Below are 24,957 nucleotides of genomic sequence, written 5' to 3'. Positions count from 1 at the left end.
TGAGCCGGTCCGGTCCCGCCCGTGAATTGATCTAGTTTTGCCTTTCGTTTGATGTGGTACCTTCAAATAGGATATTTTTCCAGGCCCCCATGGAATAGATCGCATTTGGTTCATTAAAACGTTTAACCATTTTCTGTACCAGAGGAAAAAATAAACCATTTCCTTGCGTGAAAATCGATTGCGATAATTTTAAGTTGTCTTGGATGTTTCCTTTGCGGCCAACGAGGCCTCTTGCCTGCCTGCCACGTCTCTGTGTCCCTAGTCAAGCGACATGTTCCTTTTTTTGGTCCTTTATTATGGATTCAAGATTAAGATACCATCCTGTTTTTAATAATGAAAAATTTGCACATATCCCACCCGGAAGTAGTTAAAAATTAGGATGAAGCTTCCCATCAAAATTTATTGTTCAGGAGTTCATGCGAGAAGAAAAACATTTTCTTTTTCTTAAGAGTAGTAGTCCAATATAAAAATTGATAAATATGCTACTAAACGACCGTGACCATAGTAAGAATTGATTATTTTATGATACGGGAATAAAATTGACGGTTACTACCTTAGAGAGGCATGATTCTAAAATTATTTTTAAAAAAATTATTTTTAATAAAATAATCAATGGGCCAATAAACTTTGCGCAAGAGGCCCATTTAATGATTCTTCGATGTTGTTAATTAATGCTATCATAAGATATTTTATTTTTTAATTTGTTAGACTGTATTTATATTAAAATGATGTGTTTATCTATTTATATCAAAAAAAATTAATTTTTTTTTTTAAGCTGAAGATATATACATATTTTCTGAAGGTGCCCGATGAATTTTAGGCTACGAAGATGTCACCATGGTAAAATTACGTCCCTGACTTCAGTTTTCGTCCGGCGCAGAGGACGGGATCTGAAGGCGCCGTCCGTGGTCCCGATGTGTGATGTCACCATGGTAAAATTACGTCCCTGACTTCAGTTTTCGTCCGGGATCTGAAGGCGCCGTCCGTGGTCCAGACCACATCTGTTTGACCTCCTCCGTAATCAAGTCCACTGACCCTATATACCCACAGTAAATTCTGAACAAGACGGACGGTCCAGATTCGTCGCACTTTGCTTTCCACTTATCTCAGTCTTCCGACGAAAGCTCCACTGTCCTCCGCCCCCGATATCTCAGGCCACGCCAGACTTCCAGAAGGGGTGACGACCTCATCAATCAGACGGCGGAGATCGCTTGCGGCGCTATCAGGGTATCCTTTTTTGAACCCCGCCGAGAGAGAGAGAGAGAGAGAGAGAGAGAGAGAAGGGATAAATAGGAAAGGGAGCGCTCCAAAAGCAGGAGAGGAGAACAGAAAGGGAAGGAGCTGGGGAGAGATCTTTTGGAGAGATCCTAGGTTTCTTCAAGGCTCGCATCTCCTCTCTTTCGATCTCTTTCTCTTCTTTGCTCGCCGCCTCGGAAATCCAAGATCGGAACTCGAGCGGCGAATCTCTCGACGGATCCTGGTTCTTGATCGCGAGGTTTCACCCTTGCCCTTCTCTCTCTTTCTCCCCGATACTCGGTCTCTGCAGATCTAGGGTTTCGCGGGGAAGTTTTCTAGGTTTAAGGTTTTGGAATCCTAGACGCTGTATGCTCGTCGAGACCAGCAATGGCGACCGCATTTCCGGGTCAAGTCAGTGCCATCCAGGTAATCTAATCGAGAAAAGAAATGCAGTGCGTAACAAGGTTTCGTTCTAATTAGCTTTGTCTATAACCATTTTTACCTTGATTTTTGCATTATTTTTCTTTCCTGTTTGGACCTTTTCTATGACTCAATAGAACTAACTATGTTTTTCATCATTTTATGTTAGATTTTTGTTTTCTTGGTTGCAGGTTGGGTCCTTTTTCGTGGGGCAGTACTATCATATTCTGCAGCAGCAGCCAAATCTGGTCTACCAGTTCTATAATGATGCAAGCACTGTGATGCGGGTCGATGGTGACAGAACCGAGACTGCCACCACAATGATGGTAGTTTCAATTAACGTCTAAATTAGCCAAATGTTCTTGATAGTTATTCTTAAGGTTTTCTTTGTCTCAGATGGTGATTTGGAATTGTAGGAAACAAATGTTTGTTTTTTGCCCTTCTCAACAGCTGAGGTTTGCTGAATGTTTGAGTGGTAACAATGCCTGTCTTTTTGTCAGGCTTTTTGGTTTCTCTGAAAGAAGTGATTCACCTTGTCTCCGTTCATGATATGTGAAGGAAACCTAAAGTTTAGTAATATCTTTGTTTTTTATGTAGTGATTACTGCTATAGGCCACATTAGGTCTTGGTATTGTACTTTCTGTTCTGCTTTGTTTGCTGTGTTCTGGGAGGTGATTAGACAACGTATGTTAGGAGTGGGGGGCGGGGTCCAGATTATGGTCAGTTAATATATGTCACAAGCTGTGTGTTGGTCAACATGTAGCACATTGGATAAGACACCATCTGTTTGGCTGTTCCACAAAGAATCTGCTGCAATTCATCAGATTTCCTTATTAAGTTAAGGTAGTCTAAATTTTTAAATTGATGATCCATTGTCTTTTGTATAACGGTTTTGTTTAAGTAGCTGCATAGTTTGAACTACTAAGCCCTCTTTGACTTCATTTTGAAATCCATCTTTCCGATTTGTATATACGTACATGTGTTGCACTATTGGGAAGAGCTATTTAAATTAAGTCAAAGGGGGGAGGTTTTTCTTTTTGTTTCTTTCCTCTTCTTCTTTTCCTTTATTTATTTTTACTTTCTTGACTTAACTGATTTATTTATGCTGGAATCATCATATGTCACGTTTATATGGTCTAAAGCATGACCTCTTGATTAAGTGGAAAGTCAAGAATCCGTACCAAGCTTTCCATATGGGTTCCCATGCATCAAAATCCACCTGTTCCAGTTCCTAAATTGTAGTGATTTGATATCTCACAACTGCTTGCTTATAATAATTATCCATCTCTTCCTACCCTCTATTCCTTTCTCTAGAACCATGTTGATGGCTAGACTTCTTTGCTTATCCTCTGCCATGTATCCCTTTGTTTCTTCACTGGGCAAATGGGCCACTGCAAATCTGTACCCCTTCCGCTTCTTGCTATTTATCTCCTAACCTTGTTTTGCTCTTTATCACTAAACCCTTCTTTGTTCTTTCTGTAATTCTTCCGTTTTTCTTTGCTAACTCTTTTATACTTGTAACAACCAATTCCTACCATTCTGTCAAACCTTTTCTAATTAAAAGAATAAATTTTATCATTTTATGAGAGGATGAAGAGATATGGGATGTAGATATAAGAATGGGAAGAATGGGTTCTTGGCAAGGGAAGCAATGTGAAAATAGAATGGGAGTGGGGACAGGGTCTAGGTTGCTGTGGTCAAACAGGCAGAAACAAAGAAGAGAAGGGTATAAGGAGACCACAGGACAATGAAGGTCAAGATTTTGAAAACTTAATTATAAAATGGATGTGTTAAAGGGGCTGGGGACTTGAGAGATATGGAAAAACAGAGAAGGCAGTGGGAGAGAATGAGAGCTCAGATGTAGAACTAATGGGAGAGGAGATGAGTGAGGGGCATTGTTTGGGATGTGGGCTTTAGATATATTTTGAATAATATTGTTTTATTGCCTCGAAGTTAGAATGGTTGGTTTCAACTCAATCTCACTCGACTTTCATGTGTACATCCACCTATCATAGGGCATAGGGAGGAGTGGCAAAACTAGGTGTTGCTTCCTAGTTTCATCCTAGGTATATTTGGAATAATATTGTTTTGTTGCCTAGGAGTTGGAATAGCTAGTTCTGTCTCAATTGCTTCCAACTTTCATGTGGATATTGACCTATCACAAGGAACGAGGAGAAGTGGCAAAACGAGGCATGACTTTCTAGTTTCGCCTGTTGACTAATGTAGGTCTACAACTTAATAAGAGCATGTGCTGGCAAGGGGGAAAAATGATTGAACAAATTACAGTACTTATCTTAATACTTTTTAATGAAATATGACCATTTTAATGTGAATCTTTCTAGCACAAGCTCTACAAGTCTTGCAAAGAAGGAAAATTTTTGCTAGCTATAAATGTTTAAACTAATAGATGCTGATTCATAATTTTATGAAAGTACCATCCGCTTGTGACAAAGATTGAAATAGGCCAAGGTGGAGAATGAAGTAAATGATTTATTTCTTTAACATGTGGTTTATTACAGAGAAGGTCTTGAAACTGCTTTACAAAGCCTGAAAATTTTTCTAGAGGAAGTTCTTTCAACATCCAAGATTCTTGTCGATTGAGGAAGGAACCTAATTGAAGGCCATTGTTTTGATACTGTGATCACTCATACTGGATCCAATGATGATGAGTGAACTAAGATTGCATCTACATCATCTTTGCCCCAAGGGCATGTTTGGTTGGGGGAAGTGGTGGAAGTTGAAGTGACCCACCTTGGGTGATTTCGGTTCGTCCCTTTTAAGTCATTGAAGTGGGTTTATAATTACAATTTATTGAAAGAAAGAGACTTCTCAAACATTCCAAACTACACTGCAACAACCATTTCAGGCAACCAAACAACATGAATTTCTGGCTTCTGGGGAAACCTACTTCGAGATGCCCACTTCTAGGGGTTACACATGCCCAAGTAGAAATATGTTTTTTGAGAGTTTTAAACACATGCCCAAGTAGAAATATGTTTTTTGAGAGTTTTACATTGTATAATCACACATAATATTTGAATTGTCATCCTGCCACATTTTCCATCCTATTCACCTGTAGAGGTAGTATTAGTGTATCAATAAATTAATTATAGATTGATCATCTTTGTGCTTTATGCACTTGGATTACAATGGATCAAACTAATTTGTTCGAGTCAACACAAATGTTTTAAAAGCTTGTAAGCGACAAAGGAATGATCGAGGGGCCACCCAATGCCAAGGTGTTTGCGTAGAAGTCAAGGTGGCCTGAGATCATTTTTTTAACTAATGAATAAAAATGAAAAAAATTGCATTTATCTTCCAACAAATGGAAAATAATGTTTGGTAAGTCATTAGGAAATATCAATGAACAACTTCTGGTGCTAATTTATGTAACTCATTCTTATCCTTGGTACTTAAACATGATACAAAATGTTAAGGCAGGTGCCTAGGCGGCTTGTCTAGACAATCAAGATAGGCCCACCTAGGAGTAGGGGTGAAAATGAGCCAAGCCAAGTATGAGGCTGCTTGGGCTTTGCCTGCTATATAAAAAGGATGCTTAAGCTTGGTTCAAGCTCAAGATGAGCTTCACACAAGTTGTTCAAGCTCACTCATAAAAGTTTTGACATGAATATTTATTGAGCCAAGCCAACCTTCTTTCCATTTTTTGCAAGCTATTTAATTAACTCTTGCCTAGAATAACACAAATAAAGGGTTACATTGCCACAAAAGGGAGGTGCTCCTATTAAGACTATAGAGAGAATCTTTAATTAAGATTTTTCTCCTTTGGTCTCCTCCCTTTGCCCCTCTCTTGCTGTCCATCTTCAACTCTCATCTATTGGAGCCTGGTTCCTACAAATTTTCTTTCTTTCACAGTTCAGATTTTGGAGCAAGTTTTTTGAAAGAAATACATTGGTTTTCCAATTCTAATTCTCGGGAAGCTCTTACTAAACTGGGAAACCTATCCTAGTAACTACATAGGGACATAAAGGATTTGAGCTATTTGTGAATATCTTAAAATTAGCTCGGTAATGGGCTTACTTGTCCTATCTAGGAAATTAGTCGATCCTGAACAGAGATTAGAGCTAGGTTCAAAAATGAGCAAAGCTTAAAAAGCAGCGGCTTGCGAAATAATAGAGGGAAGCTTGATCGGCTTGGTAAGAAGCTTAGCTTATATGAGGCTAGTTTGAATTGCTGATTTTTAGTTTGGCTTGAGCTTGAGTGAATCTTGAATAGCTCTCTTCTATGGTGAACCAAGCCTAAGTGGTTGAGTACTTGAGTCGAGCCAGTTTGGCTCAGCTCATCGGCATGCCTATAGCTGTTTGTGTATTTTAGGTATATTTGTGAAGTTAGAAACTAATTTAATGCTTTATAATTTGGCAATTTATGAAATTTGTTGTCTAATACCAGAGTTTACGGTCATCAAGAGTCAATTATGAGCACATGGTTTAGCATGTCAAATATTGTCATAAGCCCAGTCAGGGAATTTTTTTTTAAAAAAAATTTTAACGTTTTATGATTTTGAAGTTGCTTAGGTGTTTCTGAATGTGGGCTATGTGGGTTAATATAAATGGAAAAAAAGATGTGGAAAATCTTTTGAATTATTTTTTCTTGCATTGCATGTGACTGTACTTAGGCTTGATGAGAGTCAACCTCATGAACTGTCCCTATGATATCTAGGGCATCAAATATTGCTATTATTTACTTCTTCCATGAAAATCAGGTCTGACATCAAATGAGGTTTTAATTATAGAGTTCAATTTTTTGTCCTTTGAATCACATCAATTGTAAACCAAAATGCGGTAAAATTTGGAACTTGGGTAAGCAAGACATGCCCACATGTATTGTATGTGTTAGAATAAAATTTAACTAAAAATTAGCAAACTTAAGTGGATTTCACATAGTTGAAAGTTTTCATTTTCAATTTATTAAAAATTGAAACAAGTTTCTCTTGTCTCCGAAAGCCAAAAATTTGCAACTTTTCTGGTGATACGGTGACAGTGGTGGAGATGGTGGTTGTGTGGCAATTGGTGGTACTAGGAGGTGGGCTGTGGTGATGGCTGATGGTGATTGGTGCCGGTGGCTGTGGGCAGGATGTGGTGGGGATGTGCAGCCAGTGGTGGCAAGCGATGGCTTGCAGCAGTGGCTGTTGGTGACTGCGATGGCCTTTGGCAAGCATAGGTGGCGCCAGCGATGGTGGTGGTGAGTGGTGGGGTTGTTGGTAGGCTGTTGCAGTTTTGAAGAAAGTTAAAACCATATTTTCTGGTTTCCACAATTCCCAGAAACTTGCTGCTAGTTTTGAAAAACTGAAAATGGAATCCGGGTTACCAAACACCTGTTCTGCCATGGTTTCTATGTCTTAGAAAAAGAAAATGAAAATTGGAATTAGGCAGCCATGCAAAACAGAGCCTTAGTTCGAGATGGATGTATAATTGGATTTGGAAAATGATCAAACCTAGTTACCTTACTGAGCTTGCCTCTTTAGAAATGATCTCGAGATTTGAGTTTTAATATTAGTAATCTAATGGAACACAAGGAAATTATAAGTAGTTGATGTAGAGGTGGTAACTAGTAATATATCTTTATGACACCACTTTCTCATTAAAGAAATGAAGACGCATGCTCTTTATTGGAGTTTCTAAAATCCTTATGTTGTTATTTAATAAGGAAAAAGAAACTTAGGCTATTGGCTTGTATAGTTCAAAATATTCTTAAATGCTCACAACTTCACAATATGGGCTCTTTTAAGTTCAATACTTATCAAGAGCTTCTGATCTACTCTGAAATGGTGTATGGATATATAGAATGTTCTATCATATGGAAAACAGTAAGGACCATGTTAGATAAGTTAATACTAAAGAGTTGCAACTGTATGGATCAGACTTTTTTTCTTTTGTAATGAAAATGTGCTAACACAGCCTCAATGAGCCAGGTATAAGAAAATCGAGGTCGATTATGTTAGAATTATAGGTGTTGTGCAAATTTGGTAAGCATCTAAATCACCAAAACCTGATATGCTATATGTCAATTCGAACTTGCTCGATCTGTGCAACTGCGAAGTATCACGGTATCATATCTGCTTGCTGATGCCTGAGGGTCTGTTCAAGATGTCTTTATTAATATAGTTTTCATAGTTTTCATTGTGACTAGAAGCTTTATCTCCAACTTCAAGAAGAGTGATAGAAACATTGAGAGCAGAATTGCTGAAATGTGAAGAGATGCCACTGACAAAACCAAGAAGTTGGATCAATTTATAGGGCAGCCCAATGGGCTTGTGAAGATCTTGAGATATGTCAAGAATCATCTTCTTCCTCTGTTCTGGAAAGTAAACGAATTGTTTGTTGCCACCATGTTTGAATAGTTAAACTGAAGATCCTGGTAGACCAAGTGATCAATTAGTTCAGCACAATAAAAGATGATGACTATTTGCTTCTGGTTTTCTGAATCCTTGTCAATGGGTCGCTGATTTGAGACTTCCAGATGACTTGCTAACTTGTTTGTCAAGGTTATGTTGCCTTGATGGTTTTGGCATTAGAATATATCCTAAGCTGATCTTTGGTTTATGGGATAAGCTGATCTTTGGTTTATGGGTTAACTATTGCTGGTTCATATACACCATATGACAACTAAAAGAAAATTGTAGGTAGAAAACAGCAACATTCTTCTGACAATGCTTATATAGGACATCCTGAGGACCAAGACGATTATATAGCTTAATTTTGTTGGCTAAAACTTCCTGACATGGCAACCATTATTAAACTGTTGCGAAAAGTGCAAGGCTAGAAAAACCAGACTGATTTTGGGCATTAGTTGGATGTTTCCTACTCTGTTATTGGTTTGTCACCTATTAACATAGAATTTGAAATGGGTTACTAGCTTGCATAAATATGATTGGCTTTATGCGAAATGTACGCTCACTTTTGGTGGAACATACAAAAGTTAGATAACAGGTGCTAAATCAACATTGGTGCATTGCTTTGTTTTTAAAAAATTCTCCAAGACCAAGAGATTCTTGGATAGGATAATCATCTAATATGATTAGGTTAATCGCTGCTTATGTCTTGAGGTGCCTTGGTGCTGAAAGTCTGAGATTGATTCTTTAAGGAGAAGGAAATTGAGTTGGTTGTTCATCAGAGCAGAGTGTATTGTTTGAACTTTTTTTTTTTATTAAAGATCCGGAATGGCAATTTTATAAAAAATTGGTCATATGCTCTGAGCTGCATATGCCTACAAATACTACTAAGAGGTGTCTTGCTATTTCCAGAATTAATTTTGCGGTTCTTTGTTTTCTGGTAAGCTTCGTATGTGCATTCTTTCTTATCTGCTCTAGTTAATAATGCTTTTATGTTTCAGACTAGGGCATTACTTGGTGGTGTAAATATTTATATTCTTGATTGCACTGATGGTTAATTGATAGCATCAGCATCGCTTTTTTTGCCTTTTCCTTTTTAAATGTAATGGTTGCCCATGTGAATAACTGTGTTAGAACATTTTTTAGCGTTTATTATGTTAGCAACATCTGCAACATCAACATTATGTAGGCTGGCATGTAACTATGCATCTGTCTGTCAGCAAAATCTGCTATTTCCCCCACAATACATGTGGGGGTCATTTCCTCCAAATTTTAACCTTAAAGCCTGGTTAACGTGAGTTTGTTTTGATTAATGGTGTCTTCACATAGGCACATGCATGTACATACATATATTTGTAAAATTATTAATATATGTTCATTCATATGTATATAGGTGTATATGTTAAAATTTCACCGAGCAGTATCTGCATTTGCATTACCAATTTGTATAATGTGACATTATCTTGTGCAGCAAATCCATTCTCTAATCATGTCTTTGAAGTTTACTGGGATTGAGATCAAGACAGCCAATTCTCTGAATTCTTGGAATGGAGGTGTCCTCTTGATGGTTTCTGGTTTTGTACAAACTGGGGCCTATAATGCTAGAAGGGAATTCGTTCAGACATTTTTCCTTGCTCCACAGGAGAAAGGATATTTTGTTCTGAATGACATCTTTCACTTCCTTGATGAGGAACAATTGCATCAGCATCCATCAGCCATATTAGCCCCTAACAATTATGAGAAGAATTCAAATATGTCCAGTTCAGTTCCTGAGGCAGGTATGGTTCCATGATAGAACATTGTCTCATTGTTTAATTTTGGATCTATCTTATTTTAGTTTGCTATATGACAGTGGATGCATTATTAATATAACCTGTGTTGAACTGAAAATTAACAATTGACTTGGAACCCATTTTTTTTGGCCTACCTATGAAAGTACTGTTTACTTCGAGGTGTTGTTAGTTTGTTCTCTCCTGTATCTTTAGTCTAAAGCTTGAGGGTTATATTTCTTGATCATTCTTTGGATTGAATTGCAACATTTTTTTGTACTTAACTTTTAGATATTTTCTGTACCATTTATTTGATATATCAATAGGTTTTGTTTATTTATTCACTTCAATGATTCATAATTTGATCCAGCATATCCTCAAAGAGGAATCAGTTTTTAATTTATGCATTTTTATTTGTACTCCAGCTTAGCACTGTTTAAGTCTTTTTGCAATTAACACCATCAAAGTTTTTGCAGATCAATACTGTAAATATATTATTTATCAATTGTATAAGATTTTCTTTTCCATGCAAATGCTGCATGCTTTCACTACCTATAAGGTTCCTGCAGTTGCTTGGATGCTATTTCAGTTTGGGCTTTTGTGATCAACTGGTAATTTTTTAGGCATCACTGGTGAAATTATTCTGTTGGAGGATTGCTTATAAATTGCTTTGAGCCTAACAACCTATAAGTTCCTAAAATACTGAAGGGTCAGTAATCAGTGCAAAGGCCTGATAGCGAAATAGTCTTGGCATGCAATAAACAAGGATTTAGGTTATCTCTTGTTGATGGTGCTGGACCTGTCATTGGCATGGTACAAACCATGCCGTGCCTTTGCTTTGCCCTAACTGGCATGGCAGCATACCAAGCACTTTTTTAAAGCTAATATCGTGGCATTGCCATATGCCAACGAGGCATTGGCATGGTATGTACTGTGCATGCTGCACTGTGCCATGCCTTGCCTGCTGTTATAGATGCATGACACTCAAAATTCATACTACTAGAAAATTGAATCTTTAATTATTTCAATATTGGCAAGACATTCAGAATCTTCTCCTACTTATATTGATGAGATTGGTTTCTGCTGTCATTACACCACTCAATTTGTTGTCTTTGACATTTCATTTGCAAGCCAGTCTCTTAGACACTAGAAAATGATGGCTTTTGCAGTTTCTGACTTCATGTTGGGAGGAGAAATTCAAAGCAAGGAATTTGTGGCTCCAGTTCAGGCAGGAGAAGCTGATATAATTGATAACTACAGCATCGTTGATTCACAGCACCAAGTTGGTTCGCCTGATGACCGAGTAGACGATACACCTGCGGAAGACCCTGTTCTTTCATTACCAAATGCAATGAACGTTGTGCGTGACCCATCTCCTGCCTCTGCAGCGGAGCATGTGGGAGAATTACGAAAGCATACCTATGCTTCTATTGTACTTAGTTCTCCTCTTATTATATTACTATTATTTCTATATTATTTCTCAGGGTTGATTTTGCTTACATCTCTTTATTGTTTGGCATTTATAATGCTGTGATATTGGCAGCTGCGAATTTCAAAACACCAACCCAGCAACTCTGCATCTCAACGGGCTTCTTTAAGCAAGCCTACTGTGGTGGCTTCCGAGTGGCATCAAACACCTCAAGCAACTCCCCAACAAGCCCATCCTTCACTGTCAACAGGACCTGAGAAGTCCAGTCCAGAGATAGTGGATGAAGCTATTACACCAGAAGGTGCTGGTTCCTTTTCCCCTAGACACTCGTATCTTCGTACCAAGCACATGTATGGTGGTATTAAATTTTCCTATGTTGGGTGTGTCCTTCTTCATCACAGGTGAAGAGAAGTCTGTTTATGTCGGAAACCTGCCCTCTTCTGTATCTGCATTTGATCTTGAGAATGAATTCAAGAACTTCGGTAGACTCAAGCCTGATGGTGTTGCTGTCAGGAGCCGCAAGGTACTTGATGATTGCTTTATTTACTCTACTTCTGTCTTACCTAGAAAGGAATCTATCATCCAGTTGACTGCATTTATGTGAGATTACCAGGATTCGGGTGGTCACTATGCCTTTGTCGAATTTGAGGATGCTGCAGCTGTTCAAAATGCACTCAAGGTTGGTCGCATGTATTTCTAATGGGATTGGAGGCACATACTTTTCACCAAGTGCATAATATTCCTGGGATTAATTCCCCATGAAAAACCTTGCAGATATTTGCTCTATTCCATGCATGACCTAAAAATAGTTATTTTTTAAAACAATCAAGTTAATTGAAGGGTGTTTACTGGAGATATTCTGTAGTTAATATCGTTGCCTTTGTGAAGATTCCTATAGTTGGGTAATACTGCATGTTGGTTGTTGTGTGCTAGGAGTCTGATGTAAATGCCTTGGACCTCATGCTGAATGGACTTTCTCAATGTTTTCTTTTATATTTCAAAAACTTTATTATTGTTTGTTTCAAATAATGGGCATCCATGTGTGATTTTTCATTAAATATGTAGCTAAGATCCTGATGTTTCCAACAATTTTTTTTGGCACATGTGTCAGGAGAATATGAAATTCCACTGTATACCTTCATCTGTTATAGATTTGTCTTCAGCCTAAATGTCCATATTCATTATCTTTTGACTTCAGTCTGTCATCATCCAGGCATCTCCAATACAGTTAAATGGGTGGCAAATATATGTGGAGGAGCGGAGACCCAACAGTGGAATATCGCGGGGAAGTAAGTAACTTTTTATCTGATCCATTTTACTCTTGCTGTTCAAAAAAATCTGTTTAGGCTATCATCATTAGTGCTATCTCACAGGGTTTTATAATGAAAATTATTTTAGTTCTGGGACATCAACTTTGATCTGTCTTCACCAAAATGCAATTTTAGGTGATGGAATACCTTTCCTTTCATCCTTTTTGACATTTCCACAGTTTTTTCTGGAATCCCACTTGATTGGGAATACTAAGAAATAATTTCTTATGGTTTTGTTTCACCAAAAAAATTGTTGTGACATCATAAAATATATTTGTGAAGCTGTGCAGATCAACATGTTGAAATACGGCAAGATAGTGCAAGTTTCAAAAGCTTTGTAGCATGAACTGCAAATACATGGGATTCTAGTTTATCTACTGCTGATCACTGATAAATGTTATATATTTTTTGTATCATGCAAGAAGTATTTTATGCCATAAAAACACTAAAGCGCACTTTGTACGTATGAATAATGGATGCTTTTAAATTTCTGTATATCAATTATGATCAACTCGGTTTGATGGTTCCTTTGTTGTTATTTGTCACTTTTGGGCAGGAAGGGGTAGAGGTAGGGGTGGATACCAGTCGGGTGCTCCAAGGGGACGCTTTGGTGCTAGGAGCTTGGGGAGGAAGGGTGGAGCAGACAACAATGAGAGGGACTACATTGGTAGGCCGAGGGGAAATGGGTTCCATCAGCGAGGTCCACGCCAAGAAAGGGGCATATTGGGAAGTCAAGATATGAGGAATGGGCAGCAGCAATCATCAGTTGCGGCAGCTTAGATATCAAGAGTTCTTGGGTACCTGTAAGATGTTGAAGCTTGGCCTCTTTTCCCTGCATGCTCGTGGTTGTCCTTGGCTTGCAAGATGTGATCCTCATTTTTCGTATCACATTTACTTCCCTGCAAAAGGCCCCAGTCACTTATTCCTGTTTTTCTTATTTTATTTTGGATGGATAGAAATTCATGAGTAAAGTTGGAAATATATGGTTTAAATTTTGACTTTGAGATGTTCTTTTAAATTTGTTTCGGGTTTTTGAAAGCTATAGAAAAAATTCATTTGGTTACTTTAGTTTTGTTGCTGCCTTCTTGATGCATGATGTTCTGTTTGATCGAGCGGAAAAATGGGAGATTGATCTGTTTTTACGATAACCAGTATTATTTGCTGATCGTTGGGCTAGGAGCCCATCATCTTTTTTTGCATCTAATGTCATAATCATGGATTCTTAACTAGCGAACCTAGAGGACATTCACTGGGGGACTTCCTGGGTGGACATGGGGGCATCTTCCCTGGTGGTGTAAGTTTTGGTGCCGGGTTAAAAATGATCGGCCTGTGCATATTATTTCTACGCCCTTGTATGCCCATTCAAGCTGATGGCTATGGTTTAGTCTTGGTATCCGATTGATGTGTATAGCATGTGCGGACGCTCTCGGTCTTCATCCTACCAGGGTGAGAAGCGATAAGAGTTGCGCGTCCATCAACTGACTGAAAAACGAACTAGGAAACGATTTTTAAGGTATCTCGAGAATCATTCCGTCGACAGCGGGATCCCAAACGACAACAGTAATTGTGCAATTTTGCTGACGAAATGTATTGTGGAACTGCAGGAAAATTATGGACCGCTCAAAAACGGAGAGGGGCGTCAGGGAGCTGCAACAGCTTAAACCACCTTACCAGCCCGACCAAAATTTAGCCCATCATTTTGGAGGGTGAATAAAGGGAGAGAGGGAAAATCCCAGCTCCGTCCTTGGCTGTAAAATCCCTCAGCTTTCCACGCCCAAAGCCCCCGAATGATATCCTCCTCTTCGTTTCGCTCTCTCCTCCGCGAAGGGGTCTCCAAGGTCCCCCACAGCCACCATGCCTTGGGGCGGTAGCAGCGAGGTTCACGAGGAACCCTCCGCTTCCGCCGTCCCGTGCCACCTCCTTGAGCTGACGGTGATCTCGGCCCAGGACCTTTTCCCTGCGACGGCCCGGGCCATGCGGGCCTACGCGACTGCGTGGGTCCACCCGGACAAAAAGTTGTCGACGCGGACGGACCGGGCCGGCCACACCGAGCCCACCTGGAACGACAAGCTCGTCTTCCGCGTGGACGACGCCTTCCTCCTCTCAGTCACCTCCGCCATCACCGTCGACATCTTCGCCGTCCGCCACCGGCTCAGCCCCCGCCTCCAAGACCCCCACCTCGGCACCGTCCGCGTCCTCCTCTCCGCACTCCGCCCCGACCCCGGCGCCCGCCGCTTCGCCGCCCTCCAGGTTCGACGCCCGAACTCGCTCCGCCCGCAGGGCATCCTCAACGTCGGCGTCGCCCTCCTCGACGACTTCGCCTACGTCGACCGGATGGTTCCCCTCCACGACGACATCGGCGAGCCCTACGCCTTCGCCTACAAGGACCTCGAGGCCCTCTCCATGGAGCGCCGGGGATGGGAGGGAAGCTGCCCAAGGCGGTCGATTTCGACGTATGTCGGCGGCGGCGGCGACGGAGCCGAAGAGTGGATGGTGGAGAAGAGCGGGTCGGTGGAGAGCTGGGTAGGGGAGAAGGAGCAGGAGGCGCTGGAGTCGAAGCTGGAGTTATGGAAGTCGGAGCTGTCACCGGACCACCACGAGATCGGCGACCGGTCCCTCAGAGGCCGGAGGAAGAGGCGGCGACGGGGGTCGGGCGGCTTCCGGAGCCTGTCCTGCTTTTGCGGTGGGTGGGCATAACAATAATGACGACCAATAGCAAGAGAGGAAGGAGAGGTGAAGCCGCCTGCACTCGGTTTGACCTATGGATCTTCATGTTAAGCGTAACTCGATCAACGGGTCATAGAATCATATAAATCAACCTCAGCTTCAGAGCTCCGGGTTTTCATGAACTTCTGAATGAAAAGAGGATCGATACCTCCAACCTCACCTGCTCATCTTATTCTCCTGAACACTCCATTCCAAGTGATATCATCCTAGTATTCGTTTTTCTTTCCCCCCCCTGAATTAGCAACCAGATTTTAGTGTTACTAGCTTTCTTATAGTTGTAATTAACATGAAATTTTTTATTCCTACAATCTTGATCTCCTACCTACAATATCAGCTTTTCAATATCCGGTTTGCGTTCCGGCTTATGTGCTAATTTTCAGCAAGGTCCTCTAAATCCATTTCATTTTTTGAGATGCAATGCCATGTATTCCCCTGTTTGATGCTATGAATTAAATTTTCGTTTACTTCCATGGCTTTGATCTAATCTTCTTTATCTCATAAGCACAAGTTGATGAAGATCAACCAGTAACGATTACCATCTTAGCAAATATATGCGGTAAATTTATGATTGTGCGGCATATCGTGCTGTAAATAGCTTCTACTAATTGATGTATCGTTGGAGGAAGTTAGCTGGCGGCCAGTGTAGTGTCATTATTTGATGATATCAACCACTAATTTGGCATCTAGATGGATTCTGAAATTGTGAGTAAAATGTCCTGCGCTTGATTGGCCTGAAAGCAACCAATCATATGCGACAATTGTTATATTGATCCTAAGATATTAAGTATATGCTGCAAAGGAGGCCATTTTCCTTTATTTCTTTCTGTCTTTGAGCAGAATAGATTTAATAATCCTCATGCTGAGTCATGGCATGGGAATGGAAGCACAGAATTTTAAGCTCGCCAGCCCAACAAATCCAGTTTTCGCTTCCTAGGTGAATCGCATTGAGATCTTGATCTTAGAAGCCCGAGCGGCAACAGGAACTTGTGCGAGCCGGCAATCTTTGCTCGCGGTGCAGAGTGGCATGAAGAGTAGTTGGAGTGTGGTTTGGTACCATATTGAGTGCATTTATCTGTCTGGTACCTTAATTTAGCAAAACATGCTTTCCTTGTATTGGATATCACAAAATCATAGGCATGAATGTAGATTATGCCTGAGCGTCTCACAGGTGTACTAAATTTGTAGTCTAATCAACAGGAAAAAAATAATAAGAAAGGACAACCATGGAATAAAAGTATAATTTAGTAATAAATAAAGAGTTATTTATTATGCGTATTATAATGCTTAAAGTTAAAGGTAGTTTTTAGGATCTAGATTTGGTAGAATTATGGGATATTACCATCTTAAATAATTTCTAACAGAATATTTGAAAAGATATATATTTCTTTAATATTCAGAAGATTTTTTTTTAGAAAAAATATGAGATTATGTTGTTGAGATCTGGCTGGAGAAAAAAAGTCATCTCTGTAGTGAATTATATCGAAGGTAAAACTTAATAGACCCAAAGAATCCTTAGTGCTCTTTTTATTATAATACAAATTATCAAGTTGTTTTGAAGGTTTATCTGGTGTCATCAATTGGTTCAGGAACTTGTGTGCTGGGTCGGCCCACAAGCATTGCCTCCATGAGAAAGCTCAATGTGCCAGCCGAGCCCACATCTTATTTGTTTCAGATCACCCGGTTCGAAATTAGAGCGGGCCCCCGTCTGGCTAACCGAACGTCGACATATCCGTAACCGAGAGGCCGCCAGCACTACAGACGGTGTCGCGATCTCGGGCCCCAGCACGAAGCCGTTCAAAAAGAGCTCGTTTCAACTGTTCCTTCTGACCTCATTTTTATCAAGTTTCCCGCAACGGGATGCTCTTGAATGCTCCCGTTGTCGTCTTCTCATTATGGAGCACCGTTTATTAAAAGTATTCACCAAGAACACCAAAGAATGCCAATGGAGCACGGCGAGAGAGAGAAAAAAGACCCCCCCTTTTTTTTTGCTTTGTGTTGAAGACAAGAAAGAAAGATGAGTGCATTTCGATTCGATCCTCTTCTCTGTTCCACTGTGGTGCGATTCCTTGGCTTGGGTTTGACTCCAAAAGCGATCGAAACCCATCGGCCATCTCTCTTTTAATGTTTCCCATTCGGTTCTTCCTCCTCTCCATTTCATTGACTTTGGAACACGGGCGTGCCCCCCATATCCTCGAAGGAGACCAAGGAAAGAGGTTACGAACGAGCTCCATCGCCTCAAAACAGTATCTTTCAATCTCCTCCTCTGTTTCTCTCAATAGAATTGGATGTCGGGTCCTGTTTTGATGGTCTTCAAAGTGTTTTTGGGTGACCTTTTTATGGTCGGAATTGTTATGGCTTGTTTATGATTTAGGTTTTGTGGATTCATGGATTGTTTTTGATAAATCTGAACGGGTTTAAACGTTTGCATATTGGTAGCTGACGAAACAGTTAGAAGTTATTCTTTCATAGATTTTTTTTTTTTTTTTTTAAAGCTTTGTGTTGCATATGGTGATAAGGATAGGTTTCTGTTTGTCTATATTTTGTTGGATTTTTTAAGAATCAAAGCCACTGGAATTTTGTGAACTGAAAGCAGACGTGTTTTGCTTTTTGGTTTAATAAATCTCCACCCTACACAGAGAAAATCTTATTGAGGCCCCAACAATAAAAAAGGAAAGAATCTTTGCAGCTATTATGAGCTTTTCTAATGCTTCGCTACTATTTTTAGATCAAAATGGTTTCAGCCAATTGTTAAGCCTAAATTCCAATCACAAGTCATCTGACTCCAACTGACTACTCCTTTAGACATCTACTCTTTGTAAAACTATTATTAGGTACGAGATTTTATTCAGAATTTCGGGTTTGTATTCTGGAGTTGTTGCTGGAGAACTCTTACGTAAATAGTGCAGGAATGATACAGAGTACCAGGAATGTCCAAGGCAAGCAGAAAACCGGACACAGTCGCTAAAAGTTAAGAGTTGGTTTTTACTTATTATAAACATTCCTCAGAGCTCCAACACTTGGACAGCCCCAACTTTTATTCGTTTTACAATTTTAAATTAAACTGGTTTCTCTTGGATGAAACTTATCAGGGGAAAGCAATATGTTTGCTGAAGTGAGATTTTAATATAAGGACTTGAACAAAAGAAATTGACAAAATTAGTAGAGATAAGAACTTATAATAGATCATTACATGCAAATTGCAAAGCACAAATATGATTGCAAAGTCATGTGCGCTAGGATATACATGCTACATGAGATTTTCTTTTTTCCTCTTTTATCTGTTGCATGTTAATGACAACATATTCATGCTTGCTATAAGCCTGACAAATCAAATGGTAAGTCTTATGCATAATAATTATTTTACTTGTAAAATAAATTTGTGGGAAATGTGCATCTATGATGGTACAATTAGATGAGCATGATCTGGATACATGAAGAAGACACGTTATGATCTTAATGTTGTCTATTTTAGGTTATAAAGTGTAACTAGGTCAAAAGGCAAAGTAGACTTTATGTTTATATGATGATTCATTTTTTGTTTTATGATCACAAGTGTACCCTCAGTTAAAAGTGAGAGAGCAAGAAGATACAAATACGATGCAAGAAGACAGACAGCAAGAAGATACAAATACGATGCAAGAAGAGGCAACATCCTATCTACCAAGAGTTATTGAATCTTTTTCTGTAGAAGTTCTTTCTTTGTCTAGAGCTCCGACTTCAAATCATGGTAAATCTATTTGTTTGGATTGACTGCATTAATGATTAAGCACTTTATCAGCACTATCTGATTGAAATGTTATTTTGAACGTTAAATTTATAAGTAGTATTTCCTTCTGGATTCTTTATTTAGCATGTACAGTGTTTAAATTTTTTCCTTAGAAAATTATCAACCTTTCCTTGTTTTGTCTTTTTATTTCTAGCACTATGCTCATGAGATCTTTACCTGGATATTTGTACATGTTCAGTATCTTCACCCAGACACTTATATCAGCGCCTACACTTTGTAGATATTGTTTAGCAGATCCATTTTTATGTGCTCTACTTTTTCAAAGAAAACTTGTGCATCTGCAGGTTCAGCCTATGCATGTATTAATTAATATAGGAGATTTTATATAATATAAACAAACCACTGAGAAATAAACTTTTGGGTTATATACTAGTATATTATCGTGTTGCATTGGATGCCCTAATCAGTATTTGTGTCCTTACTGTTGAAGAAGCTTTTGCTGCATCCCTCATAATCTAAACAGTTGCCACATGTCATTTGTGAGGGGTGAGCTTTTCGGTTTGCTCAGTGACTTGGAAGATTTACTCTGTTGATGCTCTTGATTAATAACCATCTATCCATACTAATCAGGAATATCTGTTCTTGCATCACTTGGTCCCATGGAACAAGAATTTCTTCTGAGTTGAGGTCCTGCAAAATTCATCTTGCACTTCTGTTTTGTTTATGGAACATATGTAAATCATCTTGGCAAAAGCAAGAGATAAATGCTGCCTCCAGAAACATGCCGCCTTAAAGCAACATCAATTTCTTAAAAACACTACCGCTGAGTGGATTTTAGTCACGTGAATTGCAGTTGCAACTTAAAGTTTTCATTTTAGCAATAAAATTTTTTTGGTGGGTTTGCATCCTCCTTGAACCCTAAACAAAAAGGTTTTCCTTGTAGCATGTTAAATATCTTGGACAACCTTTTCACGTTGACCACTTGAACCGTTTGGTCTCATACAAGGGCATTTCCTCTAGTAATATTCAAGGTTCTGGAGCCCATTCCACTTACCTTGGGGCCCAAACCAATGCATCTCAGCAGAAGTGAAAATTTGTCTGAAACTTGTAATGCTTGTTTAGAGAGACTTAATATTAGATTATGGAAAATCCAAACATCATTTTTTGTAAAATTGAACTGTGCACTGCATCCATTTATAGGTTTATTCTCAAATGAGTGTAAGTTCTGAAGAATTCTCATCTTTCATTTTTGAACTTTTATGGATCATTGAAGGTCTCTATTAGTTCTATCATGCTATGAAAAATGAAAATAATGTTCTATATACTGCAATTTCTTAGAAATTGAAAACTGGAAGTTTATATTGTTTGTATTTTTTGACGACACGTTTGCTAGGTTTTAAGTCAATGTTGTTCATGTGGTATTATCTTGCTATGCTGCTTTAACAAGCTCTGGCAGATCAGAATCTGTAGAGCACAACAACAAAGGAGAAAGCATACCTAAATACTAAAAGACCATTATATGACAAAGGCAATTTCTTATTAGTTTTGTATGGCAACAGAAGGGTTGACTAAAAGGAAAAATAGAGATCTCAAACCTCTGTTCTTTCAAAAGAATTGGCCTCATTTTTTTCTTTGAATGGTGCCTAATGGAAATGCATAAGCACTGACAAATCTATCTTTGTCTGACCATCAGAACAAGACTAATTTTGAAGAATAATGTTACTCAATAATCAAGAAAACCTAGTAATTCATAGTATTTTGGGAAGATCTAAAATTGGAAACAATTTGAAGACTGGACCATTGACTCAACAGGAGCAACAAAAATCCAAAAAAAAAAAAAAATCTTATTACAAAAGAACAGTAGGACAAATTAAAGTGATGTGAGATTCTTGGATCCAATAAGTCTGCTAAGAACCGGTTTCACTCCACTCTTCTTGCTGATTACGCCAAAAGAAAGTTGTGGTATGCTAAATGATCAATAAACATCTAAAAACAAGTTATCAAGAAAACACTGGTATAAATTAATGTGATGTGACATTTTTGGCGATCCAATGTGGTTCCAGTCCACTCTTAAAAATCTTTTTGAGGCACACCAAAAGGGAACTGTACCATACTATATAGACCTGCTTATCTCAGGCAAAAGCCCTTAATAATTGAACTTAAATAATTTTTTTTAATCTACTTTTGATTCTGTAGTCAATCATGCCAAAACTCCTCAATCCAAATCCAGCAGGCCTTAGACTTGGGTTTTACCTAGGTGCTCCTCTTTTTACACACACAGTGATAACATAGTCTTGTGACCACTTTTGGGAGCTCAATTTGATCGTTGATAGGATGGCAAAATTTATGGGCCGCCTATGTGCTTTTGCAACAAAGGTTTGTACAGGAGTTCCCTTTGTAAGCATTATTTTTACCAAATATATGTACTTAACATTGGTCAACAAGATATCATGTAAGCTCCATCCTGCAATTCCTTTGTGTTGCAAAAGCATGGAGTAAAAGACTTTGAAAATTATTATTCTTCCTTGATGATATTTATGTTTAGCTTTGATAACTAGACATGGAGTTTCATTACTACAAGTGCTCATGTAGATCTTATCCCCACCAAATGATGACTTTGAAGATCTGCTTATTTCCTCTGTAACTCTTAAATTATATCTCTATGGATCTTATCCATTAAGTTTTGCTATTAAGTGAATACAATAATTACATATCATCTATATTCTCTTATTGGCATATTTTCTACCCTCACCAAAAATTATTATCTTTCAGGAAAAATGTCTGAGAATGATCATTCTTTATCACATGCAAAGATTTCCAAGTCTCAACCTAAGAATTTGCCAGCATCTTCTAGATATACATCCAAAGGTTAGATAGTATTTCAAGTTTGCTCAGGTTACAATATTTGCATTACTATAGCAAATTTTAGTCATATATAAGATAAGTTTACATTACAGGGAAGAACAGCCAAAGCGCCGTTGAGGATAATAGAACCAACATTAGAGCTAGTTCTATTCCACGGCCTCGAGCAGTCTTGTCAAGTCCAGGTGTCCATTTTATCTGTTATATTTATTAGTTTATTTTAAAGTTCATATACTTTGTTCTTGTTATATGGGTCAATGCTGCAAGCTGTTTGGTTTCTTGTGTTATGGGCAAGTTGATTGGTCATTTCCATATTACGTTGATAGTAGAGTTCTACTGATATATATTAAAGGTTTCAAAAGCTTTCACACAGTTTATAATAGATGTCAACTATTCACCAAAGAATAATAGGAATATAAAATATAACGAATTGTTTTTTTTCCTCCCTTATGGGCATGATTCCATGAAGAACACCTTAAAGTCAACTGGTCACCTTCTCTTTGTATGAATGCTTTAATTTATTTAAGAACCATGTGTGCCTGTTCAAACCCAATCTGTATACTTCCGACATATAAGACCAAACCCTCAGTTCTATCTCCTTGTATTGGCTTTGGCAAGAGATCTTATGTGTACTTTCACTACTGTGATGGCAACACTGTGAAGTCTTCCCCCCTCCGTGGCTGCATATGGAAAGTTGCATTTTAAAAATGCATCAAACATGATTTTCATGTCTTTGTGTCCATGTCATAGCATGTATCACCCTTATTTGAATTGCCATTTTCAGAAAACCAAACACCTTAAACAAAAAACAATGAAAGCCTAATGCATTCAAGTACACTCAGTAAACAAGTGATGTTCTCAAAGTGAGTGCAGTGAAAAATCATAAAAAAATTCTTTCATACACTACACAGAAGTTTATATTTACTTTTGAACGTTGTTTTATGTTAACAATCTTCTGTATATGTGTGCATTTGTTGTGTTTGGTTTCACCGGCTTTCCAACAGTATCTGCAGCACCTCGCAGAAAATTGAATTCCACCTGCTTCTCCCAAGGGCGCTTCTATATGTGCCTCAGCCATTGTGCTTAGAAGCTGGGGCCCATACATAATAATGATAAATACAAGTAGCTAATAAAGTCTTATGTATCATTCATCAATTGAATACCCCACTACTCTAAGGAGGTGTTTGGTTCACGACCAGAATCAGAATCGGATTTGGAATGAAAATTTGAATCCTTAGGGTGGGGGGAGAGGGGATTGGTTTTAGGGACATTGGGCCATTGTTATTCCGTCCTGAAATCAAAATCGGAGTTTGACTCCCCCTAACTAAATAGTTGGAATGAGAGTCGTCCATTCCCATTTCCATTCTAGACCCCAATTCCCCCCAACCAAACACCTCCTAAGACTAATGATTCCCAATCCTACAGCATTTTAGTGTAGTTTGTTATATAAAAAAGATCTATGAGCTCTACATCCCTATAATATGACCATTTGCAGAGTTGCTTTGAGAAAGCTAATGTACATGACAAGAAAAATATCTTCAGGTGAGTTTTCATTGAAGATCATCTCACTGAATGCACTATAGCTTGATTTGTGGAGCTGAATGTAGATCTCTCTCGATCATTCTTCATTTAAGAATTACAGCTTGAGCAAATATGAAATGGTTATGTATTTGCTTTCAGATAATGATGATATAATTGGAAACCAGAATCGGCTGATTAAAGAGAGGCATACACTTCTGAAAAGGCAGAGCCTGTACCAAAACATTCAAGCCCAGGGAAAGCTCGGTCACAGGAACGCTAGAGTTGCAAGTCCCCTTGGCACAAGAAAAGTCGCCAAGGAATCTGGTGACAATAGTCATACAAAGGAAAGGAAGCTTGGGTCTGAGGTAGATGCACCGAAGCAGAGATCAACTATTAGAAGAGGATAATCAAACACGGCATATATGGAGCCTGATGTCAGAGGTGGTCTGCACTTTATTAGTTATTTTGCAATCATATGGCGATGTTTGAACTCCCTCAATGCTTTTAAGCTCAATAGGTTCTGGTTTGGATTCATTGAATTTGCTCCCTGTAATTTTCTTTGATAAGAGAGCATATTCTCTTACTCTACCACAAGTTTCAGAGATGGCCTCCATAATTTTCTGTCCTGGCATTAAGAAAAAATTTCCTTGTATATCACATGTACCGACAATCTGCTGCTCGGTGTTCCGGCGTTTACTTAAATGCGGGCCAGTATCTGAGAGAGAAATCATCTTTTAACTCAAGCTGGGTGTGGCAATTGATCTGAAATCTGGACATTGTGTTTTGGGAATAATTAAAACTAGCGTGCAACCTACACGATGTGAGGGGTACAGTAATAATTAGAACTCATCTATATGCGAAGGATATATAGATCACCTGTTCAATCCCAATCCAACCAAAACCCATACGACCGTGTTCAACCTTCTGGTTGCTAAAGAACATCACAAAAATTAGCCAATAAAAAACTAGACCAAGCTACAAAAACAGATCCGCCATATCAAGCAGCTGTCCAGTTTCCAATGTCGCAGTGATAGTTCTTCAAGGGACATGACATAAACCCTCGTACATTCCAATACATGTTGTTTCGCTCCAAAATTATAGTTCCCTAAGCACCGACATTGTCACCGATGCCAATAAAAAGGTAATTGGTAGCGACCCCTCTTACTGATATCATGTTCATATAGAAATTACAAGATCAGGCCCTTATAGAAACCCCCGGCACTCTCAATTAATCATACTAATATATCAAGCATAAAGGGGCCATCGTATTCCTGAACTCTGAACTCTTGGCCACTCGACATTAGAGAGCTTCGCTATTGTGTTAAAGATACACACGAGAAAAAGTGGAACCTTGAACTTTCTGAAGAAGCAAACAAAAATAAAACAGCATCTAAAAGACCTAAATTGAAAATCTATAAATTTAGATAACGCAAACAAAAACAAATCCTTCTTGATGCTTGTCCCAAATTAACGCAGTTTTCTACCCAGGCGGCAGCAGCGGAAGCGAAGCAATCTGACAACCCGGCGGTTACATTACTTGAAACAGTGTGTACGGAGGGCGAAGTGGCATGAGTTACGCAGTGATCCAAGTCCGGCATCTAAACACC

General features: G+C 38.8%; 3 protein-coding genes across 4 annotated transcripts; all 3 read left to right on the top strand.

Annotated features, from left to right (window-relative positions):
• The first annotated feature begins 1,292 nt into the window (after positions 1-1,292).
• On the top strand, positions 1,293-13,517 carry LOC105055768 (nuclear transport factor 2). Of its 2 annotated transcripts, none has more exons than XM_010937744.4 (9): positions 1,293-1,662; positions 1,826-1,982; positions 9,477-9,783; positions 10,944-11,206; positions 11,318-11,504; positions 11,605-11,726; positions 11,817-11,882; positions 12,417-12,492; positions 13,070-13,517. In XM_010937744.4, the coding sequence occupies exons 2-9, from the start codon at positions 1,938-1,940 to the stop codon at positions 13,291-13,293; spliced, it is 1,290 nt and encodes a 429-aa protein (XP_010936046.1). In that variant the 5' UTR covers positions 1,293-1,662; positions 1,826-1,937; the 3' UTR covers positions 13,294-13,517. The 2 variants fall into 2 exon arrangements, with proteins under 2 accessions (XP_010936046.1, XP_010936044.1); XM_010937742.4 differs by having other exon boundaries at positions 1,399-1,662; positions 1,848-1,982.
• Positions 13,518-14,197: 680 nt separating this feature from the next.
• Positions 14,198-15,452, top strand: LOC105055767 (uncharacterized). Its single transcript, XM_010937741.3, has one exon. The coding sequence runs from the start codon at positions 14,368-14,370 to the stop codon at positions 15,208-15,210; it is 843 nt and encodes a 280-aa protein (XP_010936043.1). The 5' UTR covers positions 14,198-14,367; the 3' UTR covers positions 15,211-15,452.
• Positions 15,453-17,313: 1,861 nt separating this feature from the next.
• Positions 17,314-23,962, top strand: LOC105055766 (uncharacterized). The gene is made up of 5 exons (XM_010937739.4): positions 17,314-17,483; positions 18,794-18,967; positions 21,740-21,835; positions 21,925-22,014; positions 23,510-23,962. Coding segments are annotated over exons 1-5 (609 nt in total). The 5' UTR covers positions 17,314-17,482; the 3' UTR covers positions 23,758-23,962.
• Positions 23,963-24,957: the final 995 nt, after the last annotated feature.

The sequence above is a fragment of the Elaeis guineensis genome, chromosome 12 (genome assembly GCF_000442705.2).
Source record: "Elaeis guineensis isolate ETL-2024a chromosome 12, EG11, whole genome shotgun sequence".
Lineage (NCBI taxonomy): Eukaryota > Viridiplantae > Streptophyta > Magnoliopsida > Arecales > Arecaceae > Elaeis > Elaeis guineensis.
Note: the sequence above shows the minus strand (reverse complement) of the source record. Positions and strands in the feature narration are given on the sequence as shown.